At 33.2% G+C, this 15,077-nt stretch overlaps 2 protein-coding genes across 2 annotated transcripts in view; one reads left to right on the top strand and one right to left on the bottom strand.

The window, feature by feature from the left end:
• The window catches only part of LOC142322663 (glucose dehydrogenase [FAD, quinone]-like), a 56,834-nt gene extending 47,150 nt beyond the window's left edge, over nt 1-9,684 (bottom strand). The window contains exons 1-3 of the mRNA XM_075361740.1: nt 9,655-9,684; nt 5,374-5,535; nt 3,696-3,983 (exon numbers count right to left, since the gene is read on the bottom strand). Coding sequence (XP_075217855.1) covers nt 3,696-3,983; nt 5,374-5,535; nt 9,655-9,684 — 480 coding nt within the window. The remainder of the gene's footprint in view (nt 1-3,695; nt 3,984-5,373; nt 5,536-9,654) is intronic.
• Nucleotides 1-15,077, top strand: part of Flo2 (flotillin-2) — a 390,302-nt gene that overhangs the window by 42,451 nt on the left and 332,774 nt on the right. The window lies entirely within an intron of this gene.

The raw sequence follows: 15,077 nt of genomic DNA, 5'->3' as shown, positions 1-15,077 counted from the left end.
AAGTACATTCAAGGATTTAAAATTATAATTTTTGCCTCCATTAAAAATGTAAAATAGTTTTTAGTCTACAAAATCGGGCTGTAACAACCATCGCTTAGTTTCCGTTAATGGAATCATATAGACCGATATTTAATAAATTAATAATTCAAATATTTTTATAGCTTTATATTTAAAAAGTAATTATTCCTTAAATAAAAAAATTACCCCTATGAAATCAGACCTTTTCATGTTACACTGAATAATTTGGCTAAGAAAAAAAGAAAAGGGTTTATTATGTTTTTTTTGCCAATATTTTGTATCTAAAAGACGTTATATACATTAAATTAAATTGATTTTATTATTTTTTTCAGTAATACTAGTCAGATAAGCCTTAACATTGCGCTTCCTAATTTAATTTGTTTATAAATAATATATATAATCGAATGTTTTTTATATTTATAAAAACGGCTACAGATGTAAAGTATATGACTAAAGTAATGTATAATATACAGAATACAGACAAAAAGGACTTTAATAAATAAGGAAAAGTTGGAAATCAGATTATGAGAACTGGCACACCTGCTGGATAGTAGAAACTATTACTGATTAAATATTAGAACATTGCTTGGTGATCGTAGCTTGACAGAGTTAGAAATTGTGCTGGAGGAGTGAAACGGGATGTGATAGGACTTGCAGAGATGAGCTATGAGTGCATGGGGGAATTGAAAATTGGATATTTATTATTAAATTCAGCTACATTAAATGGTCAAAGGGGAGTTGAGTTTGTTATCAAACAAGAATGTAAGGAGGTAATTGTAGAATTTAGCACTACTTCTGGAAGGGATGCAGTATTAAGGATTAAAGTTAGAACAAAAAGTTTTTTATAATCGAGATTCATGTATCTATTTCGGAAATTAGTGACCACGAAATGGAAATTTTTTATTAAGAGCTGGAGGAAGTCAGAGAGCAAGGAGGTGGTCGAAATTCGTATTGTTAACGGGATTTTAATTGTAAGGTGGGAAGAAATGATTACGGGAGCACATGGTGCTGGAATTAGAAATAACAAGAAATATATTTTTTGAAATTTTGCTAACATTAATTATTTCAAGCTGTTGAACACATTATCGGTCGGTGCACTTTGAGGTCAGTAGGACATGGATATCACCCACCGGGTTGGTCTAGTGGTGAACGCGTCTTCCCAAATCAGCTGATTTGGAAACCAAGAGTTCCAGCGTTTAAGTCCTAGTAAAGCCAGTTATTTTTACACGGATTTGAATACTAGATCATGGATACCGGTGTTCTTTGGTGGTTGGGTTTCAATTAACCACACATCTCAGGAATAGTCGAACTGAGAATGTACAAGACTACACTTCATTTACACTCATACATATCATCCTCATTCATCCTCTGAAGTATTACCTAAACGGTAGTTACCGGAGGCTAAACAGGAAGAAGAGAGAGAGAGGACATGGATATCACTTGATGGAGAACTTCATGAAATTGACTTAGTACTTTTGAGAGGAAGTTCATTAAAGAAATGAAGATAATAAAATTAAAGTTTAATTCTGACCGTAGATTGGTATTGGGAAGCGTGATATTACTTGAAAGTAGGTTTTTTATTACTAACAACAAACTGAAAAAGTTATGGCACTCGACACGGATTTTAGTATTAGGTTAGGAGAAAAACTGTCAGGAAAGGGATAAGCAAGCAAGATACTTTGCAGACAATGTATAATAAAATTACCGTCTATATTTTTGTCACTGGAGGGAGTCTGAGCATAGCGAATAATGTAAAAAATAGAAGAAATGGAAAATTGTTTGATTAAACCATAAGGTTAACTGACAAAGAGGAGAAATATTATCAGGTTTCTAAATAAAACGAAGCACAAAAGATGGAACATTCTGAAAGAAGGAAAGAAATAAGGAAGAAAAGAAGCAATATGAGGAAAAGTTTACAAATATCTAATGTAATGTGTTCATCTAGCTTTACAAAAGAGACAAAAAAACGAATTAGCCAATGTGAAGAAGTGCTAAATTGAAAAGTTAAAAACGAAAAAATGGGTTGTTCATGGAAGGTTTTAGTGGAAGAAGTAGGTTTTATTAGGATCTGTATAATGATATATCCAGTGTAAGGAGGAGGGCTGCAAATTATGAAGTGTGGAAGAAAGAAAAGGAAATCCATTGTGATCCTGATTTATCAATTACGGATGAGAAAATGTATAGCGTACTGTACTGAAGAAGAACAAGCCTCCAGGTGATGATAGAATAACAAAATGAGATGGTTATTGAAGGAAAAGATAGGCCTATTAAACCCTTAGAAATTCTTTTTAACAAGATTCTAGAAAATAAAATTGTGCCGGGGGGTAAAATGTAGAAAATAATCATCTTCTACAAAACAAATGGTAGAGAAGATATAAAAAATTCTGTCGTCCTATCATATCACCAGCAGGGATTTATAAAATTTTCCTACTATTAAGAAGAATAGGATAATAATGTATGAAGATCATTCTGCAGACCAAGCAGGTTTCAGATTTGGTTACTCGGTCGTTGATGATTATCAAGCTTTTAACCAAGTAATAGAAAAGGCTCTGAAGTACATCAGGTTGGAGAATATGTACATAGATATAATCGAAAACCTGTATCACGAAACTGGAGTTATCGAGTTAAAAAGGAGGGGAAGGAAATTTAAGGTAAGAAGAGGAGTGAAGGCCCACTTCACCATTAATATTTAACTGTGTCCTTAAGATACTTTATTTAATAAGTGAAATATCTGTATGGGAGTAAATGTAAGTAGATTCTAACTAATCTGAGATTCGCTGATTATATTTTGTCGGTAGCAAATTCGAGTGCGGATCTCCAAGAAATTTTAAAGGAACTGGTGGAAATAAGCAGGAAGAAAAGCCTGATCCTAAACCCTGTAAGATCGTGGTGATTTGCGACTCTGAAAATATTCCTATACTGGTCGAGAAGGTACGTGTTGAGTGTGTACAAGATTACAAGTATTTAGATCAAATTGTGTATTTTCAACGGAGAAGTAGTAAGGAGGTGAAAGCAGAATAAATTATGGATGAAAGAAACATTGATCGCTCGTTAAAATCGAAGTCTAAAGTAATACTTAGTTGCGTATATCCAGCGATTTTATACGGATGTCGAACTCGAATATTTACTATTGAGTTAGATAGGAGATTAGAAGTGACGCAGTGTAGGACGATTAGAGGTACACATGGTGTCAAAATGAATGACGGGGAAAAGAATAAGGATTTTTGTGCTAAATAATGCAACAAGTGAAGCTCACCTTCCAAAGTGGAAATGGGCTGCTTCATGAATACTACCAGAATGGATTAATGCGTTAACTAAGATACGTACGAAAAGAGTTTCTAGGGACAAGAAAAGACGGAGGGAAAGATCTGCTTCTTGATAGAGGTATAGAATGGAGGAAAGATTGGGTGTGTTGTGGTATTCACAAGCGAGAGACAGAATGGCACAATCAACATTTTTAAAAAGTTTTTTTTGATTGTGTATTATGTGATGACTATGAGGTTAAAAATGATTTTTTTTTTCTTAATTATAATGGTAATTTTCTTTTAAATTATACTTATAAAATATATATAGCGACTTAATATCCTCCGAAAAGAGGTGCTTTAGTTCTAAATAAGGATGGAAATAAATCTTTATTATTTTATTATTCTAAAAATACAAAAATTATTTTTACTTACCCTCCACTCTTTAATTTCTGTTAACCTGTTGGCGACAACACATCCAGCCGATCCGGCCCCGACTATAATGAAATCGTACACTTCTGATTCTGCTGATGAACCCGAATCGTGTGTATTATAATTCCACGAAAATTCATTCGGAGATCCTCCTGTAAATAAGTTAGTGAAAGTATTGTCAAAAAATTGGCCGAAATGTTGAGGGTATGGCTGGCCAAACTGGTTATAACTATCGAACCAGACGTGTTCATCTCCGAAATGATGATGATCGATTCGAGGATGTTGAGGTCGCTGTAAATGATGAAGTTGTTGATTATAGACATGAGAGTGATATTGGTGACGGTGATTATGGTCGTGTTGGGTATACATGTTATACTGAAAATCTTCACGGGAACTGCCGAATAAATGGACTAGTAACTGTATGAACATCATAGAAGTAGAACCGCAATTGGTCGATTTTTTGTGAGTCTTACAATACTCCGAAAGATCTTGAGGCACGAACATTTTTAGTTTGTTTTATTTACGCTCAGTTTATAGTAAATCGATATAAAAATAATACTTATTTATAAAAGCACACTTTTTCGACATTAATTTAATTATGGCAATGTCAGTTTCCTTTTCATAAACAACACTCACTCACCCAGGGCTGTTTCTTTGATTTTTCTTCATAGCGTTAACGTGATGTAACCGATGGCAGTTGTTTCTGGTACATTCATCTTACCTCGAAGAAACAAGTCTGAAAAAAAATTAAAATTTTATTGATAATACTTATTTAAACATTCTATATTTATATAAAAGTCATATATTTCGTTTTTATGAGTGTACTCGTATGTAGGTATCAAAATGTATAATAAAATTACAGAACATATTTTTGTCTAATACGCACTTAAATCGTTTAATCATCAGAGAAATGCTCTTAGATAGGCTTTGAGGTCAAATTAGCGTTACCAGCTACGGTTCCTACAGCCGTTCTCTGAAAACATTCCTCATAATTCACTTAGAAATTTATCGGTATGAATTTGGGTTCGATTCCAAAAATTCACGGCGATAAAGTACGAAAACTTTACGGAAACATGGTGGTACTATGATGAGAATTTTTTTTAAATAATGAAAGCTTATTTAGATGACAAAAAAGTTAAATCGTGTGAGACAACGCCCACCGTCTTTTTTGTCTAAAAGGTTTTAATCTTTTTGATGTTTCTATTCCTATAATCACATACGAAAGTTTAATAAACAGATCAGACTTAATTATTTTACTACACAAAAATTACGCAATTTATAATTTACACCGCTTGTAGATCACATTCCCAAAGAGACCACAAACGTATTCGAATGCCGTAGCTCTGGAAAAATTGTACGTGTTACTCATATTACTCAGTTATACTTCAAAACATTAAATGTTACGGACGAATTTTTTTTACCAACGAGCGGATTTTCTTACTTTTTTCTTAATAGAGACCGTCAGTACGAAATTTTACCTCCGGGGATGAGGAATTCTATCTAAAGTATTGTTGGCCTTGCAAATGTTGAATGTACGATAAACGTAATCTAACGTACAAAATGTGAAGTCCGTGACGAAAATTCACCACTGCAACAAAAATTCGTTACTCTAGGCGAAGCATTATTACCGTTAGCGGGGATTTTTTTATTCGCACTTCCCTCGGATGGGCGTGCCGAGTACTTGTGATTGTGTATTTACAGCCGGGGATGACGGCAGTAAATTTATTCGTTCTTTGCTTTGAACGCGTTTAACGGTAGTCGAGTGATTGAGATGTTGCGATGGAGGCTTAGTTGTAATTTCCATAAATATTTTCCCGCTGTACATGCTTAAAATAAACGAGGTCTAGTTGCAGATAGAAGACTATAAGAATAACATATTTTCTAATTTCAGTATCAGTAATGTGGAGATATGTTTTATCTATAATATAACGAACGTAGTTTTAATGCTATTTCCGATTTATTTTCAGCATAATGCATAAAATTCTGTAAATACTGCTTCGCATTCTATATAGTTCACGTACTTCCACCTAGCCATATCACACTTTAAAATTTAGCTATAAAGCTGTACTTTGTATTAAAACGGTAAATGTGTGGTTTGTTATTTCGACTAAAATAAAGATAATGTTAGTAATAATATTTTCTGGTGTTCTTGCGCGCGCACACATACACATACACCAATTTTTTCTTGATTTCATTTTTGGAATGAAAGTTGAGTGAGAAATGGTTTGTTTCACGATTGCTAATAAATTTTATCTTATGTGTCTATATACAGGCTATCAGAGAAAAACCCATTGTTTAATGTTTCAGCTCATTGAAGCTCAACCGCTTTGTAACTTAACTTGGCAATTTTAATCTTATGTGCCGTGAAAACAAGACTTAATTGCAATTAAAAATGGAAGCAAGTAATAGCTAATAGGAAGTAAACAAGTGCAAAATTTGTTTACGTAGTGTACTTAGTAAAATTTTATAACATATGCATATCTCTCGTAAGTTAAAAATGAGTAAATTATCATCTTTAAAACCGTTGTAAATTCTACTTTCTAGACAAACCGGTTCTTGTTTTAAAGTTTACAATTTTTGGTTTAATAAATTAAAGAAAAACTACTTGCAATAAATATAAATGAAAGTTAAACAAATTCGTATTCAGATTTAAGTCAGTGATTCCCAAAATGTGCGCCGCGGCGTCCTGGGGAGCCGCGAAATGTTGTAAAAGCTTCATAATTAACTGAACCAACACATTTATAATTATTAATTATATAAAAATAATTAAGTAAAAAAAATAATAGTTAATAAAGTAAAAAAATAATTAAGTTAGAGTGTTATTTATTTTTATCTCTTACTTAGAGTATTCATACTTTTACTTAGGGTAGGGCACCATGGATAAATTTTAATTGCAAAAGGAGCCGCGACTGGGAAAAGTTTGAGGATCACTGATCTGTTATTCCGGCCGACGTAGGTATTTAATTACTAGCCTTCTTATACGTAGAATTCAGAATTGAGCGGATTGAAAATATTTACACATTTCTACATCGTTCTATGTTGACAGTTAATGTTTTCAATCGGTCTACTATTTTGTATACTATGTGTGCCGAACTGTGACTCGTGCCGATCGGTTCGCCTGTTACTACATATAATTATACACGAATTCCTTTGCCTGTAACTAGAATTACAATTTCTTTCAATCCCAATAAGCATATCAAATGCGATTTAAATCTACAAAAATATCTAAAAATCTGCTAGTAAATGTTCGTATTATTTTTAATCGCCGTTAGACCGAACGGTTAATTATTTTTTACAGTTATCTTTTTCATCACGCATACAAAGAGATATAATTTTAATGAATTCTAATCGATCAGAAAACATACTGTGCCCTTAGATGTTATTAAGACTATTCCTTTATTATGATGATTTATTTTTACAAAATAACGGAAACATACCGCATAAGTACGTGTGATTTTTTTTGTGTTTCTTATGTATTGGTTTAACTTTTTTCTTTACGTTTAGATTTTGTTTTTATATTTATTTACTGTATATCTTTTGATGATGGTTGTTGAAATGTGTATTTTATACGTTTTTATGTTTTTGAAAGTGTTTCTTTTTCCCATTCGATTTTTAAAAAATTAAAGACAAACGCTGTAAATAAATTTGATTTAGAGGTCTAATTCCGGCATCGATACCGATATTGTAATTTTGTGATAGATAACATAAAATTAAATATCTTCCTTAACATTTTTTTTTTCCATTAAAATAAATTCGTTATACTTTCAGCCGTAACCTAACAAAATATTTTAATTTGTAATCGATTTTTCAGTTCACCTTTATAACTCGTTGACTTTCTAGTTCATCGATTAAAATTCGTACGAATCTTAATAATAAATTTTCTACCGTAAAGTTCGGTACCGTAATTTAAACTTATGTCTTAAAATATTTCTCGAGTTTAGAGTCTGATCCCGCGACGATCCACGCATATATTTAACTTTTTCCTAAAATAGAATAATGTATTTTTAATTAAAATATACACTACATCGAAAGATACAAAAGTTGCGATTTTGAATCCTTATAATCTCTATATATCTTTAAACAAAGAAATATGAACGGAGTATTAAAATTCTCTGTTGTAATTTTTATTTAATTATTTCTGTTTATTAATAAAATTGAATCGTATAACTTTGTGTATTTAAATATTGCATATTAGCATATTTTATACGTGCAGAACGTATTGATTTACGTAAACGAATCTGTTACATGAAATTATTAATACGTTATAGTTCGTCGTTTCATTTTTACTGTATTTAAATGATTGTTTTATTTAGCAAGAAAATCATATTGTGATAGTGACCCATTAACTAGACAATTTTCTGGACACGTAATGTTATAAAAATAGATTTCTAACTGCTGCTGTATCATTCGTATGACTTTCACTTTGTATCCTTTTCTGCAACCTTCTTCATTACATACTAGTAGTAATTTTCGGTTATTATTACATTATAATTGTTTTTTTTTTAAATTCATCAGTCAAATATTTTGGTTATTGAATACCGTACAATTTTTTTAAAATCAAATTCAATAGTAGATTTTAAATCTTGTTGCAGGAGTAATACAGTTAACGATTTGCGCGGATACTTTTCTGATTTAAGTTGTAACTAGCGTCACATTACTTAATGTTGACTATACCGTATAAGGATGGATTTTTTATTTATTTAATGAATTTATTTCATCTGTTCGACGGAATCATCCGTTATCTCGGTTTAAAGCTGATAAGTTTACCTCTTACAGTTTTCATTCTCAATTATCCGTCAAAGATATTCTGATTTTTATCTTTCTGAAGCTATCTCTATTCGCCAGTACTCTTTTTGTTCATTAGCGAAACGACAGAGTAGCTTGACTCGAGCTACGTCGACTGTAAAATACTTGAACTGAATTTCATTCGTATACGGTTCGATATTTAGTCGATGTACGAAACATTATCGCCAAAAACATGTACGATTTTCAATAGAAAACAAATCACCTTATTAATTTATTACACGATAGGCTTTTTAGTATAGAAAAGAATTCTCTGAACAAATTAGCGTAGGAGTCTTACTGCCATGTAACTAAAAAACACAGGGAGCAGTACTATTGTAATCTCAAGTTAATATGTGGGCGATGAGAGTTAGGCTAGAGTTAAAAGCTGTCGGTCGGTTTTTACTTACTGTCGTTAAAGAAGTTGTGGTATACATCGCACTCGTTGATCTCGATGTCCTACTGTACGAGTGCTTTAGATGTTTTTACGTGCTTTTCATTTTGCATCAAAACCTTTGTCCTATTTAAAGAATTTATTTAGATACTGAATATGAAGGCGCGCCTCATGTTTTTTATTGTGGTCATGCGAAAATAGACAACTTTATACATATTATTTTGTTGAAAACAAATTATCTTCTATTTATGTTTACTGGGTAATCCATTTTTATAGAATTTTTTCAAAAGCTTGTTTTTAACTTTTCTTTTTTTTGTATAAACATCTCTTACATGTGAGTGAAAACTAAAAATAGAGATTGATGGAAGGCGGCTTTATTTCCCCGCCCACTGACTAAAGATAAGCCTTTACCACCGCATTGTTACTCGAGGAGAAATAGTAGTGTGGAGTGTGGGTACTTCTCTTGTTCTGGTTATAGCATTCTACTCCAGACCGTCAGGTTTTCACGGCTTCGGAGTTTATTCGTAGAACTACACCAGTAACCTAAAGATTACATTTTGTGTCATATTTTTTCGCACGTGTGCCAAATTTCATGACTAGCTTGCGATAGAAGACATCAAGAACAAAATTTTCCTTTTGTATGTGGCGTAGCCTGCTATTAGCAAGTCACCAAAAACATCTCTGAAGCTATAGGTAGCTTGCGGTCAATTGTTTGATTACGTTATGTTAAATGACGACTTCGTTTTAGGTAGATTTCGTAAGAAAGCAACCTATTGTAAAGGGTACAATGAGTCGACTTCCAGAAAATTTCGACATCTTCGCGTTTCACAACTCCTAGACCCCAAAACCACCGTCAGTTCAAAAGTTTATATATATATATATCTCACTTTCTCCTGGACACGATAACTGCCGTAATTTTTCGCCAATCACTTTCAAATTGATACATAAAATATAATGACACAAAATCTCGGTCGAGTTCGTTAATGGACAAAATCGGACCATAGGGGTGGAAATGGGGGGGGGGGACTTTTCCGAAAAAAACAAACTATCGCTATAACTTTCTTATTAAGTAAAATATCGAATTTTTTTAAAAAATTCCTACTATTCTTTGGATAAGGGCCTAAAACTTATCTAAGTAAAGTTTTTTGATATCACCAACTACTGGCCGAGGGGGTGGAAAAAATGGGGTTTCGAAGACAAAAAAAAATCATACCTCCCTTAATAAGCACAGTATCGAATCGATTTAAAGTGGTCGTTATTTTTCTAAACATTACCTAAAATTTTTGTCTGAAACAATTTTTGACATGATCAACCCTTCCGACAAGGGATGACCAAAATATTGCGGGAATTGTAATAAGACGGGGCTTGCCGTATGCTAAACATGTGAAAGTTTTTTCCTCTTACAACATTGTCGTATTGAGTAAATTTGAAATTTTTCTTATCTTTAAGTGGAAATCTTTTTATCACCTACTTAGCGCCGGTGAAATCTACCTCCGCCTTCCGGCGTGCCGAAAGGGATTTTTTAAATAGCTAATGTCAAATATCTTATTTAAGATTTGAACTTTTTTGTTTATTTACGTTAGTATTCAAATTTTGGCTGATCTTTCTGTTAGTGGAGTATTTGACTTGCTTGTTGTCCTTGTGTTCAGCCTTACGACATGAGATATCGTAAAATTCTTCTTATCAAATCCTTTCGTTAAAAAGTTGCTAGGATTAAAAAACTTTTTACTTACTGTTACGATCAAAATAATCAATCCTGTTTGATAGTCTTCTTATCTTATACTAGATTATATATTAAAGTTAACAGATATAAACCGGTCCTTAATTGCTTTTTGACAAAAAGATCTACTATCTGCTAACTGAACACCGAAATTAACAGATGGTACCGTGAAGTTTTAAGTAAATAAATTTTTTTCGTAAATCTTAACTATCGAGGAGAATTAATTTAATGTTTCGCTTATTTGCCGATTAAACACGCGTTGAAAAGATCATCCGCTAACTTCAAGTTTTGTTAGTAAATTGTACGCAAGTAATTATAGATGTTTATTAATTTTATCTACCTTGAAACCTCCTGTTTTTTATCTTTATTTCACCGTTCCATTTGATTTTTAAACGCTAGCATTTATGAATAAAAAAACTTATTTTGTTAACATCGTCTATTAGCTGAGCAATGAAGTTGCAGATGGTTAATAAAAGTATCAAGAGATTATTATTGCACGTGGATTTACCAAAGAATTTCTCGTTTCCTATCTGTAATTGATCGGTACGTTTCGTTTTTTAATCGCCTGCATATGTTTTAGATTAACTTTTGTGCAGATCATCTACCAAGAGTTTTGCAGATGATCCGCTATTATAAGATTGCTATACCTTATGATTTTTTCTCCATTATTCTGCTTCTTCAAAAAACCTGTCATTTACTGAATACTAAGTTAATATTGAGTGATCCTCTATAACTCTGGAAAAATTGAAACGATAAGTCAATTAAATATAAAACTTACAAATGTAAATTTTCAAAAAGCCTTTTAGGAATTAATTAGATTTGCTGTTACAAATATCATTCGACTTTTTTCTGTGACTAATTCCTGCGTATTACTAACAGAACATAAGTTACTTTACACCGTTTATCTCTGTCTTTCTTGCGGCCGGAAAACATATAAACCGTTACATGTTTTGTATAATTCAGCTCCTTAAAACGTTTTTGCTAATATTATTTCGTAAAGTGTGAGAATTATACTGTGGAAGAATTCAGAGTAGGTCAAAACCTGGAGGTCCGGGATAAAATCCAGGTCAGGCATGTCATTCTTCATACTCTATAAAATTCCATTTCCATATCCCACGCATAAGCTTCCAGCTTATATTGAGATATCAGCCAAAAAAAATCTCTACTATTTATCACTTTCGATCAGTCTCTTAATTTTTGCTACAAAAGCTACAGTTTGAAAGAACAAACTCCATGAATCTTTTTCTTCTTTTTGTATTTTTTCTGCTGACTAAGAAAACAGAGCCAATATTATTGGAAAATATATTATTTTTGTAGGATTGAAAATTTCCTGTTGAAATTCTTCAGAAGTTTGTTTTTTCGTTATGTATGGACAAAAAAAGAAAAAAAACACGAACCTCGACCTCTTTAAAGATTCTATTGGTCTGTTTCATTTGGAAGCCTCAAAATATTTGAAAGTTTTTCATATAAAAAGCTACCGTATTATTTTAAGCCTTTCAGAGCATTCTTACTACCAAGTAAAGAGTTATTGCTTTGCACTATTTTCACAGTCTGTGATGAATATAAGGCTAGCCAAGAACTAGAATAAATTACTATTCAGATCGATTCTCAATAAAGATAAAAATTCGCGGTCGGCCTTATTTCATTCCTCAGTCAATTTTCTCTTAATCTCTGCAGCATATTTTCATTACTTAATTTTTTTTTTTTTATTGAAGAAAAGATCCCTTTTTACTATTATTGAGCTTAACACAATGTTTCACCTGTGCAAACCACGCAAAAAAAAATGCATATAATATACCTCAGTAATCGCCCGATTACTATCATTTTCTCATTGTCTTGGCAAAATTTTGGGTTTTTTTATTACCAACTTTTTCCAGTTACCGGCTATTTTAAAAGAAAACTGTTTTAGTTAGGAATGGTGTTGTTTAAAAAATTGAAAAAACTGCTTTCTTAAATAATCTCAATAATGTGTATATTATCAAAAAAAAGTAAAAATTACGACTGGGTTATATTTTTAAAAAAAAATCTTTAAATGATTACTCTCTTATCAACTGATTTGTAAAGGACAAAGTTCTGTAACGGTCACGACAAAATATTGAATACAAGCTTCTGTTGTGTAATACTATTCAAAATACATGTGCCGGTTAATCGTTTTTTTTTCCTAGTTATAGTTCTCTCGCCTTAAGTTAAATATTTAACAACAATTTTATTCACAAATCTTACTTCGTAGGTTGTTTTTATTTTTATTTTATTTTTTATTGAGGTTTTAGGGGCATCGACTACTGTGGTCATTAGTAGTTCCACATCAAAAAAAGAGAAAATATTTCTTTTCCTTCCCCGTTAATTCACTAGCAACATAGTCAGCAAACTAGTTTTGTCAATACAGATCATCTAAAAATAGAATTGTCAAAAGGTTATTAAAACCCCAGATAGAGACACAAAGTAACCCACCGGGTTGGTCTAGTGGTTAACGCGTCTTCCCAAATCAGCTGATTTGGAAGTCGAGAGTTACAGCGTTCAAGTCCTAGTAAAGCCAGCTATTTTTACACGGACTTGAATACTAGATCGTGGATACCGGTGTTCTTTGGTGGTTGGGTTTTAATTAACCACACATCTCAGGTATGGTCGAACTGAGAATGTACAAGACTGACTACACTTCATTCACACTCATACATATCATCCTCATTCATCGTCTGAAGTATTATCTAAACGGTAGTTACCGGAGGCTAAACAGGAAAAAGAAAAGAAAGAGACACAAAGTGACAAGGGTGTAAAGAACCCTTGCCACTTCAACAACGCCCAAACCACTTTTATCAAAGTTATTAAAACATGTTCAATGTCATGCAAAAATTAAAAGATACACCTTTTATTAAAATTCTTCAAAAGAAACAAAAACAAACTCTTCTTAAATTCTATCGCCTAGGCTTACCCTTAGGCCATCCTTTTTTGCTTCTCCTTTCCATCTTTGTAAAGGCTTTGATGGGGAATTCCAAGGTATCTTAGGCCACGGAGATGGACTCATCCGATCCTCCGCAGTAAACCACGGAGGATTATTTGGATATTTCTCAATATTCAAGAACGCAACACTGTTCCTCGTCTTTCTCTGCGAAGACAGAGGCTCTCCAAGACGAGAGCCTCTGCCACGGCAGTTGTGGAAGATGAGATCTCCATATTCTATTGTTTCGCCAGTCAATATATCAAAAGTTGCGGGCGGAGAGATGGTTGGGCGTTCCGCGGATTTGATCCTGCCTGGGTTCTCCCAGCTCAACCGCCTTCCACAAATTTAACCCTGGCCGGGAGTCAGGTACTGCCTAACCCACGATACCGATATCCCAGGGCTCGTACGAAGCAATGAGGGCTCTGATACCCTTACCCATAGAACAATCCCTACCAAGAGTCGAAATGACTTCGACGACTTACATTGGGCGGCGCAAGCTCACAACAGCCAACTCTCAATACGGCTCCACAACTGGGAAAAGGAATGAGCATACCCGTTCGCACTCCGTCCAAGATCGGCAAATACAGATCACGGTCATGCCTCCCACCAGCTGTCACAAACAGCGAAATCGAGAAGCACGACCACAACCAGCTCGGATAGCTCGTAACCGCCAATCCCGTACTCCACAGGTAGCTCCTGAGAAAAAACCATTGCGCCGTTGGCCGACATAAGTGAAGATACCGAAGTACGGTGTCGTTTCTCGTCCCGGACGTATGCATAGAAGTTATAGCACGGACGTGGAGTTAGAGATTATCCGGAGAATTATTATTATTCACATTTTCAGACTTAGCTTTTCAAAATGAACGTACCGGTTTTTTTTAGTTTTATTTTAATATTTTTAAAATTATGCATTCGTGACTGAAGAATTATTACTAGAAAAATGGCCGATGAATGGTCAATAAAGCCCGTGTTAGATGAGAACAATGATAAATCATTAGCTATAAAGCAGTTATAGGGCCATATTTTTAGATCTTGTTTTAAACAGGTAAATTCACGTTAGGTTAAAAAGTAGTCAAAAAATTACTTTCTTCATTTTTTGAAGGCTAATTTGAGCAATGAAATGAAACAGTAAAATTATTGAGCTTTCAAAGTCATTGACAAAGGTACAATGCGATTAATATAGTTTCTGAGTTTAATAGAATGTCCGGATTTAAAAAGAAAAAAATTAAACATATGATTCCGCTTATATTAATAACGGCTGTCTGTGGTTATGGTTTGGTGACTTCGCTTCTTAAAATACTGTTGCCAAATAATATTGCCTTTCCGGTAGAGCGTTTTAGACCACAAATGATTGGGCTCGCGGTTGCTACCGCACTGGCTAATTTTTTCTTATTGTGCGAGCCAAGTATTACGTATTCTAATGAAATGGATCATATTACTGCATGTAACGCATATGTTTTACGTCACTATTACAACGCTAACTGCGGGCAATTAGAGTAACTACATTTGAATTTAATTTTACGAATTTTTACTTTTTATTTATTAAAGGTG

Source organism: Lycorma delicatula, chromosome 4 (genome assembly GCF_047948215.1).
Source record: "Lycorma delicatula isolate Av1 chromosome 4, ASM4794821v1, whole genome shotgun sequence".
Classification (NCBI taxonomy): Eukaryota; Metazoa; Arthropoda; class Insecta; order Hemiptera; family Fulgoridae; genus Lycorma; species Lycorma delicatula.
This window is presented reverse-complemented; position numbering and strand designations above follow the sequence as displayed.